The sequence below is a fragment of the Saimiri boliviensis genome, chromosome 16 (assembly GCF_048565385.1).
Source record: "Saimiri boliviensis isolate mSaiBol1 chromosome 16, mSaiBol1.pri, whole genome shotgun sequence".
NCBI lineage: Eukaryota > Metazoa > Chordata > Mammalia > Primates > Cebidae > Saimiri > Saimiri boliviensis.
In genome coordinates, this window is record NC_133464.1 from 86627346 (window position 1) to 86649202 (window position 21857).

Below are 21857 nucleotides of genomic sequence, written 5' to 3' on the forward strand. Positions count from 1 at the left end.
AAAACTGCTTTGCTGAGAAATATACCCTAAAAAGCAATTCTCATTTTACTTCCTTACAGCTCCAACAGCTGCGGGGCGAATTATAAAACGTCTTTAACCCAATCTGAAAGTTAGAATTTTGATCTCTGAAGAAAGTATTTTTGAAGAGTCTCGCACATGCCAGAAAAAGGATTTAGAACGTTGATAAGGCTTCAGAAAGTAAGAAGCACTGTGAAATTTTAACAAAGAGCTACCTTCTTTTTTTTTTTCTTCTAAGAATGCTTCAGATCTATATTGTACGATTTAATACTGTATTATAGATGGATGAGTAGTACTTTATTCTTGAATTTTTCATCCTTCTCGGTACATCATATTACAATAGACAAAAAGATACTTTATACAAAAAGATTCAAATAAGCATTCACTTGTTCTCAAGCAAATGTTACAAACAGACATATATATCAGCATATATATTTAGGTTTTCTGAATGTTCATTCAGAATGATCATGCTTTCAAGCATTGTATATCTTTCTGAAGCTGCAGACAGCTCTTGGAGGAGTGGCTGGTTAATAAGGACCCAGAGTCATGGTGATTTTTCAAATTGTATCCCAGGGGAGCATCACAAATCTCTAGGGAAGGATAATGGTTTACGGCGCCTTCTGTATGGACTGGTGGCCTTTAGGATGCAGAGCTGACTTTCCATCCAATTCTGGCGGCCTTAAGATAGGGCTAATGCCACATCCTTATCTGCACTTACAGTGCTGTGTCATTCATCGTTGCGATCTTCTTCGGAAAAAAGTCACAACGCGATGTGTCAGTATGTGTTTCTCTGCAGCTATGGTAATTTCGGTATTTGCACTAGGGGAAAATAGACGATTCTTATAATAAAAGATATCCCATGTGCACATGCGCTGTCTCACTGCTTTTCTCTTTTTACTTTATTAAAAGATTTTTAGGCCAGGCGTGGTGGCTCACACCTGTAATCCCAGCACTTTGGGAGGCTGAGGCGGGTGGATCACGAGGTCAAGAGATCAAGACCCTCCTGGTCAACATAGTGAAACCCCGTCTCTACTAAAAATACAAAAAATCAGCTGGGCATGGTGGTGTGTGCCTGTAATCCCAGCTACTCGGGAGGCTGAGGCAGGAGAATTGCCTGAACCTGGGAGGCGGAGGTTGTGGTGAGCCGAGATCGTGCCATTGCACTCCAGCCCGGGTAACAAGAGTGAAACTCTGTCTCAAAAAAAAAGGTTTTTAATGAAACTCATAAGCATTATTATGTTCTGCCTAAATAATATCTTAGATTATGTTTCTGAATATATACATTAGAAATTAAATGTTTCTTACAAAATGATTGCAATACATTCCGAGATCCTTGAAACTGAAATACAGAAAATATGTAACAAAAGATGTGTGCACCATATAATACATCTGTAGATTTGTTTCTGCTCTCTAATTGTTTAGTATCATAATGTCCCCATTCCTAAGCTCTTCTGTTCCATTAGTATCATCTAATTCCGTTTTAAATTTAACACTTTAAGTCAACACTTATACTGGTATCTTTATTAATCAATCAACCAATAAATACTTCTTAAAAATTATGAGGAGAGCTGCCAAAAATATAGAAAACATGTTGTAAACTCTCAAGAAGATAATAGCCTAACTGAAAAATATGACCATCAGAAAATGATTGGAGGGAGCAGTTGGTTCATGCCTATAATCCCAGGACTTTGGGAGGTGAAGATGGGTGGATCACCTGCAGTCAGGAGTTCAAAACCAGCTTGGCCAAATGGTGAAACCCTGTCTCTATTAAAAATGCAAAAAATTAATCAGGCATGGTGGCAGGTGCTTGTAATCCCAGCTACTAGGGAGGCTGAGGCAGGAGAATTGCTTGAACCCAGGAGGCGGAGGTTGCAGTGAAGTGAGATTATACCATTGCACTCCAGCCTGGGCAACAAGGACAAGATTCCATCAAAAAAAAAAAAAAAAAAAGAAGAAGAAGAAAGAAAGAAAAAAGAAAATGGTAAAATCTACATATTTTAAAAATGTATTTATATCAGCTTCTTTACCAAAAAATATTTGAGCCATTTGAGTAAACACTTAAAGAGAATTTGTTTTTATTTTTTAGCAAATTATGGTGTCATAGGAAAATGAAGGTAAGAAGTCAGAATAATACCGATTAGAAAGCTCACATAGTTACTAGACATGAGCCACAGAGTCAGCACTGAGGAAAACATGATCAGTTACAAGATGCAGAGTGTCCAAAAGAGCGGGCTGGGTACAAATGTGAGGGGTCTTTTATTACCACCAGAACTAAGAGAAACTTCCCCTATTGATTCTTACCAGGTGATACAATATGGCTTACTAAGCTACAACCTCAACAACAGTCTTTTTTTTTTTTTTTAACTGCCTTAACCTGAGATACGACAGTCTTTTAATAATATAATACTGAGTTTCATTTTGCTATACAATGTTCTTCAACGTAATGGCAATGACAGAGAGTAAATAATAGAGAGCTGCATTGAAGAATTTACATAGAGAATATTGATAGCCAGTGTATTAGTCAGGGTAATCCATGCCAGCTGCTGTAACAACCAACCATAAAAATCTCAGTCTTTTAACACAAGAAAGTCAGTGAAATGTAGATTGTGTGTTTCTCCTCGGCAGCTCTGCGGCAACAAGTGACCTACCCTAGCTAACCCTACTGGCATGCATGGCCTGCAAGAGCCCTGCAGAAGACGAAGAGGCAGGGCGTGGAGGAAGGTATATTGGCCTTAGCTACTTTGGCTCAGAATGAACACAATCAGCTCTCCTCACATGCCATTGGCGAGAATGTGAGGATGTGGCCACACCTCACTGCAAGGGAAGCTGGGAAATATATCATCCGTGTGCCCTGGAAAAGGAAAATAAAATGGGATTTGGTGAATGTATAACATTGCCTCTGCCACAGCTAACAATGCCATACTGAGGAGATTAGATGTGATGCACTAGCCTGGGGTTCTTAAAGGGTACTGTCATATGAACTAATGGTATAAGAACAAAATATTAAAACTTCTATGCATTGCTAATTTTGATCCAACAACAACAAATAACAAATATATATATATATATATATATATATATATATATATATATACACACACACACACACACAACAAATATATATATTTAAGAACTATAGGCCAGGCGCAGTGGCTCATGTCTGTAATCCCAGAGGCTGAGGCGGGTGGATCACCTGAGGTCAGGAATTTGAGACCAGCCTGGACAACATGGTGAAACCCCATCTCTACTAAAAATACAAGAAAGTTAGCCAGGCATGGTGGCAGGTGTCTGTAATCCTGGCTATTCAGGAGGCTGAAGCAGGAGAATTGCTTGAACCCAGGAGGCGGAGATTGCAGTGAGCCAAGATCATGCCATTGCACTCCAGCCCGGGAAAGAAGACCGAAGCTCCATCTCAAAAAAAAAAAAAAAAAAAAACATATATATATAAAATATAGGCCCTAAGTAAGAAGGCCTCATGTCATGATATGCAAGACAAGAAAGTGTAAGTTCTATGACTTAAAGGAGTCATGAGAGGTATCCTTACTTGACTGCGAGGTTTCAATAAATTGTCAGGGGTTGCAGTTTCTGTGCATCCAGTTAGGTGGATTTGCTGGTTATATTGCCTAGTGTTAATGAAAGTAAGTCTGATGAAAGTGGACACCTGGCTTTTTATTTTTTTTTATTTTTTTGGAGTTTTACCTAGGCTGGAGTACAACGGCATGATCTCGGGTCACTGCCCCCTCCGCCTCCCAGGTTCAAGCGATTCTTCTGCCTCAGCCTCCCGAGTAGCTTGGATTACAGGCACCTGTCACCATGCCCGGCTAATTTTTTGTATTTTTAGTAGAGATGGGGTTTCACCATCTTGTCCAGGCTGGTCTTGAACTCCTGACCTCAGGTGATCCACTCCCCTTAGCTTTCCAACGTGCTGGGATTACAGGCGTGAGCCATTATGCCCAGCCAATATCTGGCTTTAAAAGAGTCCTGAAAAAACTCTACAGACAGATGATGCTAAAATATTAACATGCCAGTGAACTAGGACAAAATTCTGCTCTTCAGCTTTATTATAAGATAGAAACAACTTTCTAATCAGGCAAAATCAGTCCAAAAATAAGGTGATTATCAAGACAGTTATTTGAAAAAATTGATTTATATCCACTATAATTAATAATGAACCTAATTCTAAATGTACATTAAACTCTAAGATATTAACTATTAATGGTACGAAGCCACAATAAGAATTCAATACTACTATCCAAAACATGAAGACAAGCCTCTACAAATACATATTTTCATGAGTATTCAGTCCAATACTTGACAAAATTTTACTCAACTTGACTATTCATAAGTTATAAATGAGAAATTCACAACCTCCACTGAGAAAACAAGGGTTTTATTACAACAGGGTTTTCCTACTGTAATAAAAAAAATCACTAAGATAATATTCATTCATTCATTCATTCATTCATTCAAGAAGTACTCACTGAGTGCCAACGGAGGGCGAGGCATTGTTCTAGAATCAGAGATCTCGGGGTGCACAGAATAGGCAAGACTGACTGCCCTCCTGGAGCTGACGTTCTGGGCAGTGGTTCTCAGCTGGGGGTGATTCTGTGGCCTAGGGGACATTTGGCAACATCTGGAGGCACGATGTTTGCTTTTCACAGCTGGCGCAGGGTGGAGTGGGGGTGCTACTGGCATGTGGTATGTGGTGGGTAGAAGCCAGGAATTCTGCTAAACACTCTGTGGTTCATATGACAGCCCCCCACCCCTCCACCGCCCCCAACAAAAAAAAAAAAAAGAATCCTCTGTCTCAGCGAGTCAATAGTGCTAAGATTGAGAAATCACAAATGCTTAATTTTGTAGGAATAAGCTGTCTAGCGTTTTGTAGTCTTTACAGTACCCTGCAATGAGTCGAAATGTGACCATAAAATGCTTTTGGCCACATAGCAGTTTGCTAGTCAACTCATAGCAAAATAATTTAAACAATCATTCTGTGGAAAGGTAAGTTACTGGAACTTGCTTTTACAAAATGGCAAGTGGCTGGTATATGCTGCCAATTTCTACAAGCGGTTGTTGGTAATATATATGTATATATATATATATATATATATATATATATATATATATATATATAATATTGACTCTATCTCTTCAAGGCAAAGGCAATGTGTTAACAAGTCACTATCATGATCTCTGAAAGAAATTTGTGCTTGAGGTGTACATTTTGGTAACTAGTATTTGGTTAGTTGCCAAAAAATGATGTAAACATGTGACTTAGGAAGACTCTAACGTCTTCATATTTGCAACAGCTGAACTCCAGATTTTCTAACCCATTTGGAAAACCTCTGAAAGGAGGATGTTTGGTGATTTTGAACCGAATTAGTCTGAAAGAACAAGTGAATGACATCGAATAATCTGGAGACTTCAGAAGCCAGACTCTGGCAGAAACATCCCCCAAGTGGAGGGTTGAACTGTCACTGGAATACCACGAAGGTACTTCGGAATACCAGCAGCACCGTCCCCGCCACGTCCGGAACCCGCGGGACGACTGCGTGGGAGCAAGTCCGGCACCGCTCGTGCCCAGGAACACGCAGTGGCCCGCAGCCCCGCAGCACCCGCCTCCCCACCCTGCGCGCAACGATGGCGACAGAGGCTCTCCAGGGCCCAGGGCCCACTCTCCGGGTCTCTATGCTTGCTCAATGCACTCGCCTTCCAGATTCTGGCACAGGTCCGCCGGTCGGGGAGTGGCCCAGCCCTGCCAGCCACCAACCCCGCAGGGCTCAGGCTCCTTAGGAGGCCAAGTGACCGCCTGGGCCTGGCGCCCACGCTCAGAGGCCCTGGGCGGAAACAGGCCTCACCTCCCGCGCACCCTGTGGCCGTCTCCTGGAAGACAGACCTTCGTGGTCACCCCTTCCCCAAGGCAGCCCAGATGGCCCTTTCACTCCACTGGGCTGGCGCTTCTGCCTAGGGAAGCCCCCAGGCTGAGGCGCCCCCAAACTAGGTGCAGCGCAGCGCAGAACCCCGCGGTCTCAGCATCTGGACTCTGCGTGCAAGGCCCCCACCGACGGCAAGAGCTCCGGCACGGCAGCTCTTTGCCTCTGCCAGCCACGTCCTCTCCCCTAGGTCTTTGCCCCATCTGAAGCACTCCCGGCAAACCCTCAACACCCAAAGGTTACCATGAAGCCCTCACAACTGGAAGAGCCACAGCCACAGTGATGAGGAATGATGAGGCAAATGAATCAAAGCTGTCCTATTACCCGTCTGCAGGCCAAGCAGGTGGTAAGGGTCACCAACACCCCCGGACACCAGTATGCTTGTGTGCGAGGCGCAAACCTGCCCACTAGGAGTTACCTGTCACACCTGGCTCCACCCTCCTTGCCAGGTCGCCAGGGTCTCTAGATGGAGACAAGACCATAAGGTCATCGTCCTCTCTGTGAGAGCCACTGAATGGTGACCATCTCTGTGTATTTTTCAAGTCTCAGAAGCGCAAAAGAAACGCAGGGCAACCCAGTCAACTGGAGAAACAAGCCCTAGAGAGAAGCCAGATCCTACTGCCAGATGCCCAGCCTCCTGCCCTGCTGATGGCCTCTGGGTGGTGGTGCTGACACCATGTGTTCACACCCTGCGGTAGGCTAAAGACAGCTAACCAGCAGATTGGCTCTGGAGAAAAGGAATGAATGAGAAACTGAAATTTTTATTTGGGTTTTTAAGAAACAATAAAAATGTCAAAGCGTTTGCATTAACTTAGCGGCTTCTTCTGCACAGTTAAGGGCAGGCTATGATATTCTGGATGTCTCCATGCACAAGAATACATATCACTGACTTGCAAGTTTCTGCAGAAATCTTGGGATCAAAGAACATTTCATGAGATTATTAAAATCTTGTCTCTTGCTCCTCTGGACGTGCTTTTCTTAACTCTTCTCTGTCACCATCTTTGATGTGCTTGAGATGTACTAAATTTTACAGCTGAAAAGGGGAAAAGGAAAGACAGTGTGAATAGTCTCCTTTGGCAGGCTACACCGAACTTTGGAGATACTATAACGGACTTTAAAGTACCGACTGAATTCTTTTGACATACCCAATCTGTTCCATAAATGTGCTTCCAGAAAAAATTTTTTTTTGCAACCTCGTGCTCGCTTCGGCAGCACATATACTAAAATATTTTTTGCAACCCCAAACATTGTGCTGTCGCTAATTTTCATAAGTGTACTTTATGACAACACAGACCCTTCTCCCTGAGATGTGGAAGTGTTACCCAACACTCATACAACAGACTTTCTAATCTTCTTTCTGTTATCTTGGTGTCCCCCCAACCTCCCAGCATTTTAAGCAGTTGACACAACTTTTTGTCTTCAGTAAATATTTGTGTTCATTGGATTATAAGCATTATTAAGAAATACAAAAACAAAATATTGGTGTGTGGGTTTTCATTTTAAGAGCACTCATCTTTTAAAAATACATAATGAGCAGGGCACAATAACTTATGTTTGTAACCCCAGCACTTTGGAGAGGCTGAGGAGGGAGAATCACCTAAGGCCAGGAGTTCAAGACCAGCGTGACCAACATGGTGAAACCCCTTCTCTACCAAAAATACAAAAGTTAACCAGGTGTGGTGGCACACACCTGTAATCCCAGCTACTCAGGAGGCTGATGCATGGGAATTGCTTGAATCTGGGAGGCAGAGGTTGCAGTCAGCCAAGATCACAGCACTGTACTCCAGCCTGGGCGACAAACTGAGACTCTGTCTCAAACACACACACACACACACACACACACACACACACACACACACACACTCTGACCGAAAACAAATAAAAATACATAATAAAATATGTATAATACCAGACCTTGTGTCCCATAAAACCTAAATCAGCATTGTCCAAGTCAATGAAGCCAATTTAATCACACAGATCTCACTAAAACATTAACAGTTTTAGAACAAAACATTCATTGCATCTTTAATAATAAAAATACAATTGTAATTTGTAAATACTAGTTCATCTTTATATCATTTAAATTCTTACTATGTGGTTTTTAACATTTACTTGTAAATGTGTAGATTTAAGAAATTAACATACATAAATGGGGGGGGTTACATACTTTTAAAAGTTGTCAGCACAGAGGACATAGGCCAATGTGTGAAGGCTTAGCTTACTTCAAGCTCTATCCTATTTGTCCTTGTGTTTCCAATGTGTGGTACCTGGCACATATTTCACACTCGATACAGTTTGTTAAATGAGGGGGGAAAAGCCACTTTGGAGTGGCACAGAATTAAGAATTTTAGAAGTGTAAAAATAAACTGAACCCCTCCTCCTCATTTTCCAACAGGGAGACAGAGGCTTAGGAAGGTTAAATCACAGAGCTAATGGATGTATGGTGAAAGAAATGTTTTAGGAAGATTGATCTGACAGAGATCTATGGGATGCTTCAGAGGAGAGAAAGACTGGAAGCAAAGGCACGTGTTAAGAGATGGCCGCAATCATCACAGTGCGAGGTAATGGGAGCTGCATTGGGAGGATGGGAAGGGAATGAGATACAGAGGAGGATCTGAAAGACACACAAAATGCTCCTCTGGGCACTGCTTTCTCACTGTCAGTAAGATTTCATTCTAACCTATTTCTACACATGCTGGTATCAATCATGATATCCAGATATTTTTACCACGGCCCCAAACTGCACAAAAAGACATAATTAGCAGTTCTTTTGACTCATCTAGGGCCTCTGAGAGTGATTCATACCCTCCGCTATGCAATTATCCACCATATATATAGTTCAACCTCTGTCTATTCCAAGCAGTGGTTCTTTATAATGTCCATTCATATGCTTTTCACTTCATTCCTATGGGAGTCCAAACTCTTTAATCTTTTGAGATTCCCCCATATTTTTTCTCCTCCACCTAAGATAATCAATTTCAATGCACATTATTCTGGAATAGAACAGTAAACAATCCTTCAGAATCAGATAGCAATTTTTGTTTTTCTCCCCAACACATGCTAAGATCAAAGATGTGTTTGAGTTCATTTCTTTTAAAATGGAAATACAAAGGAGTAAATATCTTCAGTAAGAAAAACTAGTTGACCTCTTTTGTTCAAGAGCAGTAACCCAGAGGAAATCAAAGTTTTTGTTGTCAGTAAAAAGGAAAATAATTTGGAGAAGCCTGTGGATAGTGGCTAAGAAAGGCCAGGATACTGTCTGGGCAAGCAGAAGAAATACACTGGCAGAGCATCTGAGATTCAGAAGAGGAGCTCAGCCTCAAGGTGGGTGGGGACGCTGGAAGAGAAGCATGAATGCCCCAGTGACAAATGTGCAGAGGGACAAGGGGGCTGACAGCTGTTTCATAGCCTGGAGATTATTGGGTGGCCCCTGCCTGGCTCCCAGGACACTCCAAGCCAATCCCCATAGCTATCCCTTCTACTCCAAGCCTGTCCGCACACACTGTATGCAGCCTCCCCGAGGCTCTCACCCTGCCTCAGACCCCAGCAAGTTCCAAATCAAGTCTTTCCTCTTCCCTAGATGCTTTTCCGTCTGTGTCAGTCCACCACACCCTTGCCCCTCTGTACAGTGCAATAGAGACAATTGTTTTGAAATTCAAGCCTAGCTTCTCCAGTGAAAATAAAGCTTCTTGAGAGCAGTTTTTCTGACATATCACTTCTGTTCTTCCTTCAGAAAAAAAGAGCAGGAGTAAGTGAGTTGAGAATGATACTTTGTAACAATCAGTACTTCCATTCTGTTTTTGTCCAGCTATTTAAAACAGCATACATTGTATAGCTTTAGAAGCAGCTTCTCATTTGGGGATTGGTTTATAAACTGCATGGTTGAAAATACATCCCAGCCCAGGACTTTACAGCTGGTGATGAAGAAATGAACAAAGCTGGAGCCCAAAACGACCAATATAGTCAATGTGCTTAGACAAATGCCAGCAGCTGCCAAGGAAGATTTCATACTTAGAATGGTTATTCGACTAGAGATTGGTTCTATTATAAGAATTTGTTTCCTCTGCATAAGAAAAGTTTGAATACATTAAATTATAAGTGAGAGTTCTAGAGGCCTGGGCACATAATGAAAATCTAAAAAACAAACAAACAAACAAAAAAAAAACTAATTACACTGGTTTCCAAGTGGGTTCAAAGATTTTAGCAAAAGAAAATAAAAAGCTTTTGTTTTGAAAATAAAGTACACCAAAGGTGTAATATATTTCTGTACTTTTGATGCCCAGAGCATCAAAAATGGGAACCCCAGAGTTTCATTTGTGCCATTTATTTGTTCACTTATATACTCATTCATTGAATGCCTATTATGTGTTGGACACTGTGCTAGTTGCTAGAGAAACAGGGAAAAGGAAGACATCTCACCTAGAAGCATATCAAATTGTGGGAGAAATACAATGCTCTTAAATATGCCACATGTTTTAATAGAAATCTAAACTTACCTTGGGCTTGAGGCAATAACTGAGTAATAGAGCCCAGATTTCATTAAATACCTAGAGGAACTGTGTGAATCAGGTAGTTAGAAGTAGACAAGTAAAGACTGTGGTTTCTGGAAAGCAGGAATAGGCTACAGAGTAAGACATCCAGGGTGTCCAAACATATCCTAGAAGTCCTATAATCACCAGGGGACAGAAACAAGCTAGATGTCAATAGTCCAGAAAAGCAGGACATGTGCCAAGAGCTACCAGAGTTAGCAGAGGTGAAAAACAGATCAGAGGTTGACAAAGTCAGGCTAGATATGAAAAAGCAGCAAAGTCTCAGGTTAAGATGGGCTAATGACCTGAAATCACGGACATTCGGTCAAGCTCATTTGTGTTCACAGAGCAGGAGTAAACCAAACCTTGACCACAGTAAACATTCATCTGTCATGAGCCTACCAAGTGCCAGGCATTTGGCTAGCCACTTTACATAAAATATCTCATTTAGCTCCCCCACCCCAAACTGTAAGAGGGTTGTTCACAGATGAGAAAATTGAGACTCAAAGAGATTAAAATACCTTACCCCAAATTGCAGTGATCATCTCCCAAATCATGAATCATTTACAAATAATAAAATTGAGACTCCGAGAGATTAAATAATTTCCCCCAAACCACAATGATCATCCTGGTAGAGCTAGGATTCAAACCTTGAGGTCTGGCTCACAAGTCTGTGAAGTGAGGCTCATCTCTCTACTTCCTGCCTGGGAAGGCACACTGAAAGTGAGTCCCGCAACTGAGGGGAAAGTGAGAAAGCTTTAACTGCAGATTAATTTAGACAAGCAGGCTAAGAGAAAAGGAGCAAGGATTAAGGGCAGATAATAGCAAAGTGATCCACGGAACTTCCATGGAATGATCCAATTAGATTTCGTGTGACAGGCTTTTGTCTCTTCAAGTTTTGTTTTGTGCAAAACTTGTAGACAGCAGTCATTATGTCATTAGGAGTCTTGGCCCTTTGATGTTGGCTCCGTTACTGCATGCCCAACTAAAGCTTCTCATAGCCGGGGACATTTCAGAGGCTGAACAAAGAGTTGATTAAAGAGAGTTACTCAGGAAAAGGGCAGACCAAAGAATGGAGAATTGAAGGCTGTTAAATAAAACAAACTCGTCCGCCTCAGCTACACCACTTGTCACCAATGGAACAGCCAGGACTGAGGTGACCTTCTAAGCCCGCACTCGGGAAGACCTCCGGGTCCCCATGACAGAGACATGGGGCTGGTGGGCCGCTGTCTCCGACTTCCGTTTTGGGTAGGGTAAGAGCTACCATCACTTTGCTGAAACTGAATTTAAATTCAGTATTCAGCCAGTAGTGAGTGCCTGAAACAAAGAGAATGGCTGTGTCTGCTAGTCCTTTTAGCAGAAATGAAAGAACAGTCAAGACTACAAGCGTAGGAAGACATCAACCACCCAGAGGCGGAAGTGACTATTTCAAAACCACCCAGAGGCGGAAGTGAGTTTCAAAACCACCCAGAGGCGGAAGTGACTGTTTCAAAACCACCCAGAGGCGGAAGTGACTATTTCAAAACACGTTTGCCGGTCTCACAAGGTGAAAAACGGAAAGGAGAAACCGGCCCGCACAATCGAGGGCACTATCTTGCTTTGGACTAGTAAGCCACGTTACACTGGTTGGATGCTCTTCCAGTCATCCCATCCCCACAGCCCCAGAAGGCGGGCCCCGGAACCGAAGGCCGCTACCCGCCGCTCCGAGCGTCGCCTCAGCGGCCGCACCTACGGCGCACGCCCGGTAGGCGGAAGCGCGTCGGATCTCGCGAGAGTTCGCAGGCCCCGGGCCGCGGCGGCGGCGGAGGAGGAGAGGGGCCGCGTAGCTGCGCTTCCGCAAAGATGGCGGCGGCTGCGGGGAGCGGCGCTCGGCTGGCGGCCTGGGGCGGAAGACTGCGGCGCGGGCTCGCTGCCAGCCGACGGGCTGTGCCGCGTCCCGGCTCCTTGGCAGCCGCAGTGGCCGGTGCGGCCGTGGCAGGAGCAGGAGCGGCCTGGCACCACAGCCGCGTGAATGTCGCGGCGCGAGAGGGCAGCCTCCCCGTCTCACCCCAGGTACGGAGCGAACTCTTTCTGCGAGCCGCAGCCAAGCTCCTCCCTCCCCTGACGCCCCTTGACTGGGAGTGGTTTGGTACTGGGCGGCTCTAGCCGTCTCCCGGAGCCTGGGGCAGGGTTGTCGCTGCGAGCCGGGGCGCCTGGGGACTGGTGGGACTCGCTCCTTCCTGGACTGCCCCCTTCCCCGAGCCCCCCAAACCCCCCGAGGACCTTCGAGGCTGGTGACTGGAGATTTTGCCTCCCTTAGAAAAACGCGCGGTGCGGATGACACACTGGCCGCACTCACGTAGTAGTGACGAGTGTGGGTGTGTCTTAATTCAAGGCTCCTGATTCAGACTCTCTCGGCCCTCGCCCCTTCCTCCCTCTCTGGTCAGTGAAGTGGCCTTCACATCCGCAGGTGCTGTGCGTCCAGTACCCCTCTGGGATATACTTTCGTTAGTCTTTATAACTAAACGTTTTACGACCTCTTCTTTGGATAGCGTGGTGAAGTTCTGTAGATTGCCTTTTTTTTTTTTAAGGCACAGAGTCTTGCTCTGGCGCCAGGCGCCAGGCTGGAGTGCAATGGCGCAGTCTCGGCTCACTGCAACCTCCGCCTCCCGGGTTCAAGCAGTTCTCCTGCCTCAGCCTCCCGAGTAGCTGGGACTACAGGTGCACACCACCATGCCCAGCTGATGTTTGTATTTTAGTACAGACGGGGTTTCACTCTGTTGGCCAGATGGTCTGGATCTCTTGACCTCGTGATCTGCCCGCCTTGGCCTGCCAAAGTGCTGGGATTACAGGCGTGAGCCACTGTGTCCGGCCCAGTTTGCTTTTTCAAGTCACGAAAGTGTCAGCCGTAAAAATTAACCTGTTGATGATTTCCAGATTTTATTAGCAACTTTAAAGAACACTATTGCATGATTATAAACCGTAGTACTTTAGTGGACCGTAATAAGTGCTAAGCAAAAATTGCTCCTAAAACTTCCTTCTATTAAGTCATCCGGGCGCGATGGCCGTAATACCAGGGCTTTGGGAGGCCTAGACGGGTGAATCACCTGAGGTCAGGAGTTCGAGACCAACCTCGCCAACGTGGTGAAACCCCCGTCTCTACTAAAAATATAAAAAATTAACTGGGTGCGGTGGCGGGCGCCTGTAATCAAGCTACTCAGGACGCTGAGGCAGGAGAACAGCTTTAACCCTGGAGGTGGAGGTTGCAGTGAGCCAAGACCTAGCCATTACACTCCAGCCTGGGCGACAAGAGCAAACTCCACCTCAAAAAAAAAAGATAAAATTCAAGTTCCCTATTTCAAGATCAGTAATGTTGTGATGTAACGCATTTGAAAATATGAAAGAGTACTACTTTAAAATTTTTATAGGCAATGTTTTTACATATGAACTTTTTTGAAAATTGAAAGTATTATTTTCTTTGTTAGATTTACATTATGTGTTTCTAATAAAAAACTCAAGGAACATTCAGATACAACAAAAAAGAGAAAAGAAGTCCTTGTGAATTAAAATTATTGGCAAGTGATATTCCTTATAAATACATAAATGATTATAATATAAATTATATTAATGTAATGTAAACATATATAATGAAAAGATATATCATCTAGTGTCTTTATAGCATTTTTGTGAATCTCATGCCAAGCAGGTTAGTGTATTCATCGTCATTTTTTCTCTCCCCTTGATTCATCCTGTTTTAAGACCCTTAGGCTAATCTTCTCCGGAGAAGTGCTTTAACCACACAATGTAACCTTCTTTAGAAACCTTAGTGCAGGCGTCCCCAAACTTTTTACACAGGGGGCCAGTTCACTGTCCCTCAGACCGTTGGAGGGCCGCCACATACTGTGCTCCTCTCACTGACCACCAATGAAGGAGGTGCCCCTTCCTGAAGTGCGGCGGGGGGCCGGATAAATGGCCTCAGGGGGCCGCATGCGGCCGTAGTTTGGAGACGCCTGCCTTAATGTCTCATTTTGCTGAGAGTAAAATCCACATTTTAAAACGTTGTCATTCAGAGCCCTTTATAGTCACACTCTGACCTACTGCTACTCAGGCACCTTCCCACCAAAGTGATTCACTCACTATTCTTGGAACAAGCCCCAAATACCACTCACCCCCCTGCAGCTTTTGTAGATCCTGATTTCACTGGCCCACTTCTAGTCTTTCTCCTTTGAAATCTCTGACTTAACTAAAAAATTCACACTTGTGTAGTTATTTTGGATTCTCTTCCCAACGCTCAGCTCTCCTTCCCTGCAGCTTTGTAACTTTAATCTCCTTCCCTGCAACTTGTAACTTTAAGCTTTGTAACGTTAATCTTTGTAACTTCTACCATTTTATTATCAATTGTTTTATAAGGTCTGTTGGCACAGCATTTGCCTCATCTGCTGTTGGACGGAGACAGTGGTTCTCACCCTTGTGCCACCACGGTGGACATGTCTTTCAACATCAGTGGCTGAATACAGGAAAGATTGAGAGGAACCTATAGCTTGAAAACTTTGCCTTCACCTCAGTGATTTTCATACATTTCCCAAAGAGGTGGGGCTGTTAATCCTCCTCTACCACTACTTTGGGGACAGGTGTACATAGTTGAGCTAGATATGTACCAGAATTTTGGCTTGTGATGAATAATGTTTCATCACAATACAATTTTTTCTGCACCAATACAGTTATCTTACTTAGTATTCCAAGTTGGTAAAATCTTCCTGATGTGGCCCTGTAATAATAGTGATTGATTATGTTCTTCATTTCAGTCATTACACTAAGTGCTTTTTCCAGTAAAAATATGAATTTGTATTAATGGAGTCCTACACTTTACCAGTTCCCATTGTGACCAACAGATTGCATTTGTGAGGGTCAATCAGGAATTAAGGGTAGAATGTCATGTCATGAAACAGTGGACAGATTGGAAACTTCCTTTTGTCTTTACTTTCTTCCTTTCACAAGTATTGAAATCTTACTCTATGCTAGACAGTATGCAAGGAGCAGGGATTAGAGACACAGTTTATGTGCTTACTGTTTACTGGGGAAGGGCAATTTTAATACAGTGTGATAAATGATCTGTGGTCGGTGCTGTGGAAGCATAATGGAAGAGCATCTCACAGTCTTAGTTTCCTGAAGGAATTATTATGTAGGTTGACACCTGGAGGGTGATTGCAAGTTTGCCAGGCAAAGAGAAAAAGAAGAGTTTTGTAGGCAAAGGAAATAGCTTTATAGAGATCTGGAAGTAAGAGTTTGACTCAGCAGAATAAGAGCTGCAAAAATGGGGTTCCAAACTAGGTATGAGCAATGGCTGGGAATCAGATCATTAAGTGTCCCTTAAGCCATGTGACAGGACTTTTTATCTTAAGCACAGTAGGGAGCCATGGCAGCATTTCTTAACCCTCATGGACCCCCATATATCCATGCATGAAATTTAGGGGATCCATGAACTTAGAAAAAAGATTACATTTTTGTTTTCATTGACATGTAATTTAATGTTTTTTTCAGTTCATTTAATGAATGTAGGCAACAAGCAGCAGCGGTATTCCAGTAACTGCCTTTGTCATCGACAGAACTCTCAGATATTTTCCTACCATATTATAGTTGTTATAAGCATCTCAGAGTATCACTTCTTCAAAATGGAAGCACTTTTTAAACCTGCCCCCATATCATGTCATTTAATGCATAAAGGTCCATGTAATACTATATCACAAATTTGTTTTTGACCTTTGGAAGGAGTATTGGGACTTTAGTAAAGGGAGTGGATTGAGAACTACATTTAGGGAGCCGTTGCGGTAATTCAGGAGAGAGTTGATGATCGCTAAATTAAGTGGATAAATTCAAAAGACACTTAAAAGGTAAATTAGTAAAAACTCTGAATTGCAAGTGTATCTATTTCATTGTTAAACCTGGGCAACCAAATAGTGCCTCCTACAAAGAAATTCTTAGTGGAACTTGTTTTAGATCACGTCAGCACATCAGTTACGTCTAGGTAAACTGCTGCTTTTAAAACAGAATATTCAAAAAACTTCTCTAAGATTTTAGTATTACTCCCATGACAATGTTGTATTTGATTCAGACACGTAAAATCCAAAATAATAGAAGGGAGGAGACAGACTTACTCTGTTGTTTCAATCCATTCTGCTATGAAAGGATAGCTGCATTCTTAAACCTTGATATATTTTTTGAAATTATAAAAAGTTGTTTCAATGGAGAAAGGAGGTTTAGGAGCTAGAGTCTTAGAGTTGCAAGGGTAAAAGTATTTCTTTCCTGCAGGAATTTAAATAATGAAAGTGTTAGGGCAGCAGTCCCCAACCTTTTTGGCTCCGGGGACTAGTTTCGTGGAAGACAATTTTTCCACTGGCCGAGGTGGGGATGGTTTCAGGATGTAACTGTTGCACCTCAGATCATCAGGCATTAGTTAGATTCTCATAGGAGTGCAGTTCACAATAGGTTCGCACTCCTATCAGAATCTAATGCTGCTGCTGATTTGACAGGGAGTGGAGCTCAGGCGGTAATGCTCTTTCACTCCACCACTCACCTCCCACTGTGTAGCCCTGTTCCTAACAGACCATGAACTGTTACTGGGTTGGGGACCCCTGTGTTGTGGTTATTATTGTATTTTATTATTATAAGCTAGAATAATATACTGATAAATCCAAACTGATTAAAACAAACCTCCATTTCACTGCGTAGATACTCAACAGCATGTAAGATCAGACTAAAAGTAAAGCTTTCTGAACCATTACTGTTGGTTTGTTTTTGCTTTTGTTTTCGTTTTTGTTCTGAGATGGAGTCTTACTGTGTTTCCCAGGCTGGAATACAGTGGCATAATCCCAGCTTACTGCAACCTCTACCTCCCGGATTCAAGTGATTCTCTTGCCTCAGCCTCCCTAGTAGCTGGGTCTACAGGCGCAAGCCACCACGCCCAGCTAATTTTTGTATTTTTAGTAGATACGTTGGTCTCAAACTCCTGACCTGAGGTGATCCAGCCGCCTTCGCCTCCCAAAGTGTTGGGATTGCAGGCATGAGCCACCACACCTGGCGCCGTTACTATTTTAAGTCATTGTAATAATGCTCAAAACTGGAGAAGGAAAGTAAAAACAGCAAAGCTGAGTAAAATACAGTATAGTTCACAGTTGACAACAGTGATATTTTATGTGTTCTTATTCACTTGTTAATTGCATGAATATTTCATTTATTCCCTAAATTTTCTTTCCAAATTATATGTAATATTGTATACTTTAGGTTTTCTTTTTTTTTGACTTCATAACAGATTTGTTGTTGTTGTTGTTTGCTTTTCGATAGAAAGTTTTTCCACTACAGCCAGTCGTAGTGGCTCATGCCTGTAATCCTAGCACTTTGGGAGGCCGAGACAGGCAGATCACCTGAGGTCAGGAGTTCGAGACCAGCCAGACCAACATGGAGAAACCCCATCTCTACTAAAAATACAAAATTAGCCAGGCATGGTGGTGCATGCTGGTAATCCCAGCTACTTGGGAGGCTGAGGCAGGAGAATCACTTGAACCCAGGAGGCAGAGGTTGCAATGAGTTGAGATCACTCCATGGCATTCCAGCCTGGGCAACAAGAGCAAAACTCTGTCTCAAAAAAAAAAAATTTTCCACTACAGTTTAAAAAGTAAAATTATTTTTTATTCTAAATAAATCCAAATTACTTATTATACAAAAACATATCAAACATTCTTTGATATGTTTATTTACATTCATATTTATAAATATGTAAAACTCTTTTCTCTGTTAGCAGTTTTTCTTTTCTTTCAGTGCTTATCACTCTCTGAAATTCTTTTATCTACGTGTTTATTTTGTCTTCCCTCACTAGAATGGCCTGTCTTTTTCATCTCCGTATTATTAGTACCTGGAAAAATCGAAGTTATCTATTGGCACATAATAAATGTTTATCTAGAGTGAATGAATGAACTGAAAGGCATTAGATAACAAAGTGACCTTCTCCATCTTTGGTTTGCTTGGCATTTATAGAAATATTAGACAACCAATATCTAAAAATAGTTAGAATCAGCTAAGTTACTAACTGTCCCAAATATATTTAATTACATACTTAGAGCCATAGAGACATGTCATGCCATATTCCCAGTAGAAAAGATAAGTAAATAAGAGACTTTGCTCTAATCTGTTATGTTCCAAGGGTCTAGAAAAAAGCCTGGCACATAGTAGGTGCAGTAAATGTTTATTGAATGGGTGAATTAATTGATGACATCTATAATGTTTTATTAATAGATATTCCTTTCTCTCTGAAGTTTAAAGATGGGTCCATTTAACCTGTTATTACATATAAGATTGAATTTTTAATATAGATTATTAACATTTATATAGCAAGCTTTTGTCCTTTGCTATATCACTTTAAAATAACAAATATTCATTTTAGAATTTAAATAAGATAATTACATTTTGACTTCAGTTACTGAGATGCTTCAACTGGTAAACCTCAAGGCAATTAAATTAGGAAAATAATCCTGACATGGCAAAAACCAAGTATATTAATAAATTAATTTTTCATCATAGTCAAATGTATGTTACATATTTTAACACCAACTGAAGATGTAAATATAACAAGCTGTATAACTTAACAATTGGCTGAAAATCCTCTTAGTGAGAGAATGGTTTTGGTTTACATACTCAGTTTTGAGGTAGAGAGCAAGCCCCATAAGAACCTGAATGTTGCTGACCTAGGCTTCAGGGGTAAGAGAAAACTGCTTTGCATCATTCAAGCAGAAGAATTTGAAGCATATAAAGAAATGTGGGAGGAAGTGAGTACTGGGAGTGAAGATAGAGGGAGAAGGAAGGACAAGATTGGAAAGACTACTCTGTATGGTCTTAAGATCTCTCCTTCTTTCAGCCCATCTTAAGTCTAGCAAATTCACAAATGCTTGAATAGAGTTACGCAAAGCTCCCATGGTTTAAGCAGAAGTATCACTAAATGAAAGTGAATATCAAAAGAGGACACATGGAGAATGTAAGTACCTCCATTGCCTCAGTTCTTAGCAACACTCCTGGAAGGGTTTTGAATATTCATAGATTGTGAAATTAAAGATAGGATATATCTCTGTCAGAGTCCAATGAGGAGACAGAAATCAGTAATTTCAAGAAGGAAATTTAATGTAAAAAAGTAGTAAAAGAGCCGGGTGTGGTGGCTCAAGCCTGTAATCCCAGCACTTTGGGAGGCCGAGGCAGGTAGATCACGAGGTCAGGAGATCGAGACCATCCTGGTCAACATGGTGAAACCCCGTCTCTACTAAAAAAAAAATACAAAAAATTAGCTGGGCATGGTGGCACATGCCTGTAATCCCAGCTACTCAGGACGCTGAGGCAGGAGAATTGCCTGAACCCAGCAGGCAGAGGTTGCGGTGAGCCGAGATTGTGCCATTGCACTCCAGCCTGGGTAACAAGAGCGAAACTCCGTCTCAAAAAAAAAAAAAAGTAGTAAAAGGTGATTGATACTAAGGGAGTAACACTCACACAGTCCAGAAGTAGCAGATGTCAAAAAGTAGCTACTGCCTTTAGTCTGAAGAGAGTGGACCATGAAGGACCTGAAGACTTGGGAGAAGTATCCCCCCTCCATCCCCAAAGCGGAGACTCACCCTCTTTCAAGAGGCTGTGCCTATCCCAAGTAAAGCCTGCTGCTGCTGAAGAAACTTGCCAAATGGCACAGGCCATAGCTAGTCTGTAGAAGGAGCCTGCCATTGGTGGAAGGGTTGAGTAGGCTGGAACTAGTCTATAGTATTGACCTGCTGGGTGGGAGAATGTGGCCGGAGGTCCTGGCTTGGAGCTACTGCAGAGGTGGCACCCTGGAGTAACTAATAACTGCAGCCTAGTGGGTTGTGTGTGACCTAAGGGCCCCTGGAGCTGTCATGGAAGCTGTTCATTAAAGCTATTTGGAAGCCAACAACCAGTGTGTCCCAAAGGTGCAGCTGAAGTCACTGTATCTGCCTACCAGAGCTAATTGGAAATGGTTCTGGCTGGTCTGTGAGGGGCCCCAGTTCTGAGTAACAAAAGGTAGACTGAGACCTGAGAGAAAAGTGCCTTTTTGCCTCTGCTATCTTGCAGTGTCATTCCCATACCCTCTATGAACAGAGCTTTCCCAGCTGACAAAGGAGAACTTACAGAGTCTAGCTCTAGTATTACCAAGCAAAGAAGTGTGGATTTTAGCTGGTAAATTGGTAACTGGTATACAGTTCTAGAGAGTTTTACCTGGGTTTCAAGAAGCAGGGAAACCGCCAACTGACTACTGTAATGGTACAGGTTAAAGATTTCTTTCTCTTTTTTTAAGCTTCTAGTTTCTATTCTTACATTAAAGTCTCTAATTTTGTCTTTAGTTGTTTTTTCTTTATTCCAAAAAAAAGGTGGGGGGATACATATAGAACTTACAGGTTTGTTACATAGGGATATGTGTGCCATGGTAGTTTGCTGCACCTATTGACCCATCTTCTTAAGTTCCCTCCCCTCACTCTCCACCCCCTAACAGGCCCTGGTGTGTGTGGTTCCCCTCCCTGTATTCATGGGTTCTCAGTGTTCAGCTTCCACTTATATGGAGTGACAGTCACATGTGGTGTTTGGTTTTCTGTTCCTGTGTTAGTTTACTGAGGATCATAGCTTCCAGCTTCATCCATGTCTCTGGAAAGAACCTGATCTCCTCCCCTTTTATGGCTGCATAGTATTCTATGGCATAAATGTACCACATTTTCTTTATCCAGTCTATTATTGATGAGCATTTGGGTTGGTTCCATGTCTTTGCTATTGTGATTAGTGCTGCAATAAACATACATGTGCATGTGTCTTTGTAGTAGAATGATTTATATTCCTTTGGGTATATACCCATTAGTGGGATTGCTGGGTCAAATGGTATTTCTGGTTCTAGATCCTTAAGGAATCTCTACACTGTCTTCCACAATAGTTGAACTATTTTATACTCTTAGCAACAGTAGTAAAAAGCATTCCTATTTCTCCACATCCTCTCCAGCATCTACTGTCTCCTGATTTTTTAATGATCTCCATTCTAACTGGCGTGAGATGATATCTCAGTGTGGTTTTGATTTGCATTTCTCTAATGACCATTGATGATGAGCATTTTTTCATATGTTTGTTGGCCTCATAAATGTCTTCTTTGGAAAAGTGTCTGTTCATATCCTTCGCCCACTTTCGAATGGGTTTGTTTGTTTTTTTCTTGTAAATCTGTTTTAGTTCTTTGTAGATTCTGAATATAGCCCTTTGTCAGATGGGTAGATTGCAAAAATTTTTTTCCCATTCTCTTGGGCCGGTTCACTCTAATGATTGTTTCTTTTGCTGTACATAAGCTCTGGGGTTTAATATTGCCTATTATGGCTTTTGTTGC

General features: G+C 42.3%; 1 protein-coding gene across 1 annotated transcript in view; it reads left to right on the plus strand.

Annotated features, from left to right (window-relative positions):
• The first annotated feature begins 12275 nt into the window (after nt 1-12275).
• Nucleotides 12276-21857, plus strand: part of MICU2 (mitochondrial calcium uptake 2) — a 103718-nt gene continuing 94136 nt past the window's right edge. The window contains exon 1 of the mRNA XM_010335808.3: nt 12276-12529. Within this exon, the coding sequence (XP_010334110.2) occupies nt 12320-12529 (210 nt within the window). The 5' untranslated portion in view covers nt 12276-12319. The remainder of the gene's footprint in view (nt 12530-21857) is intronic.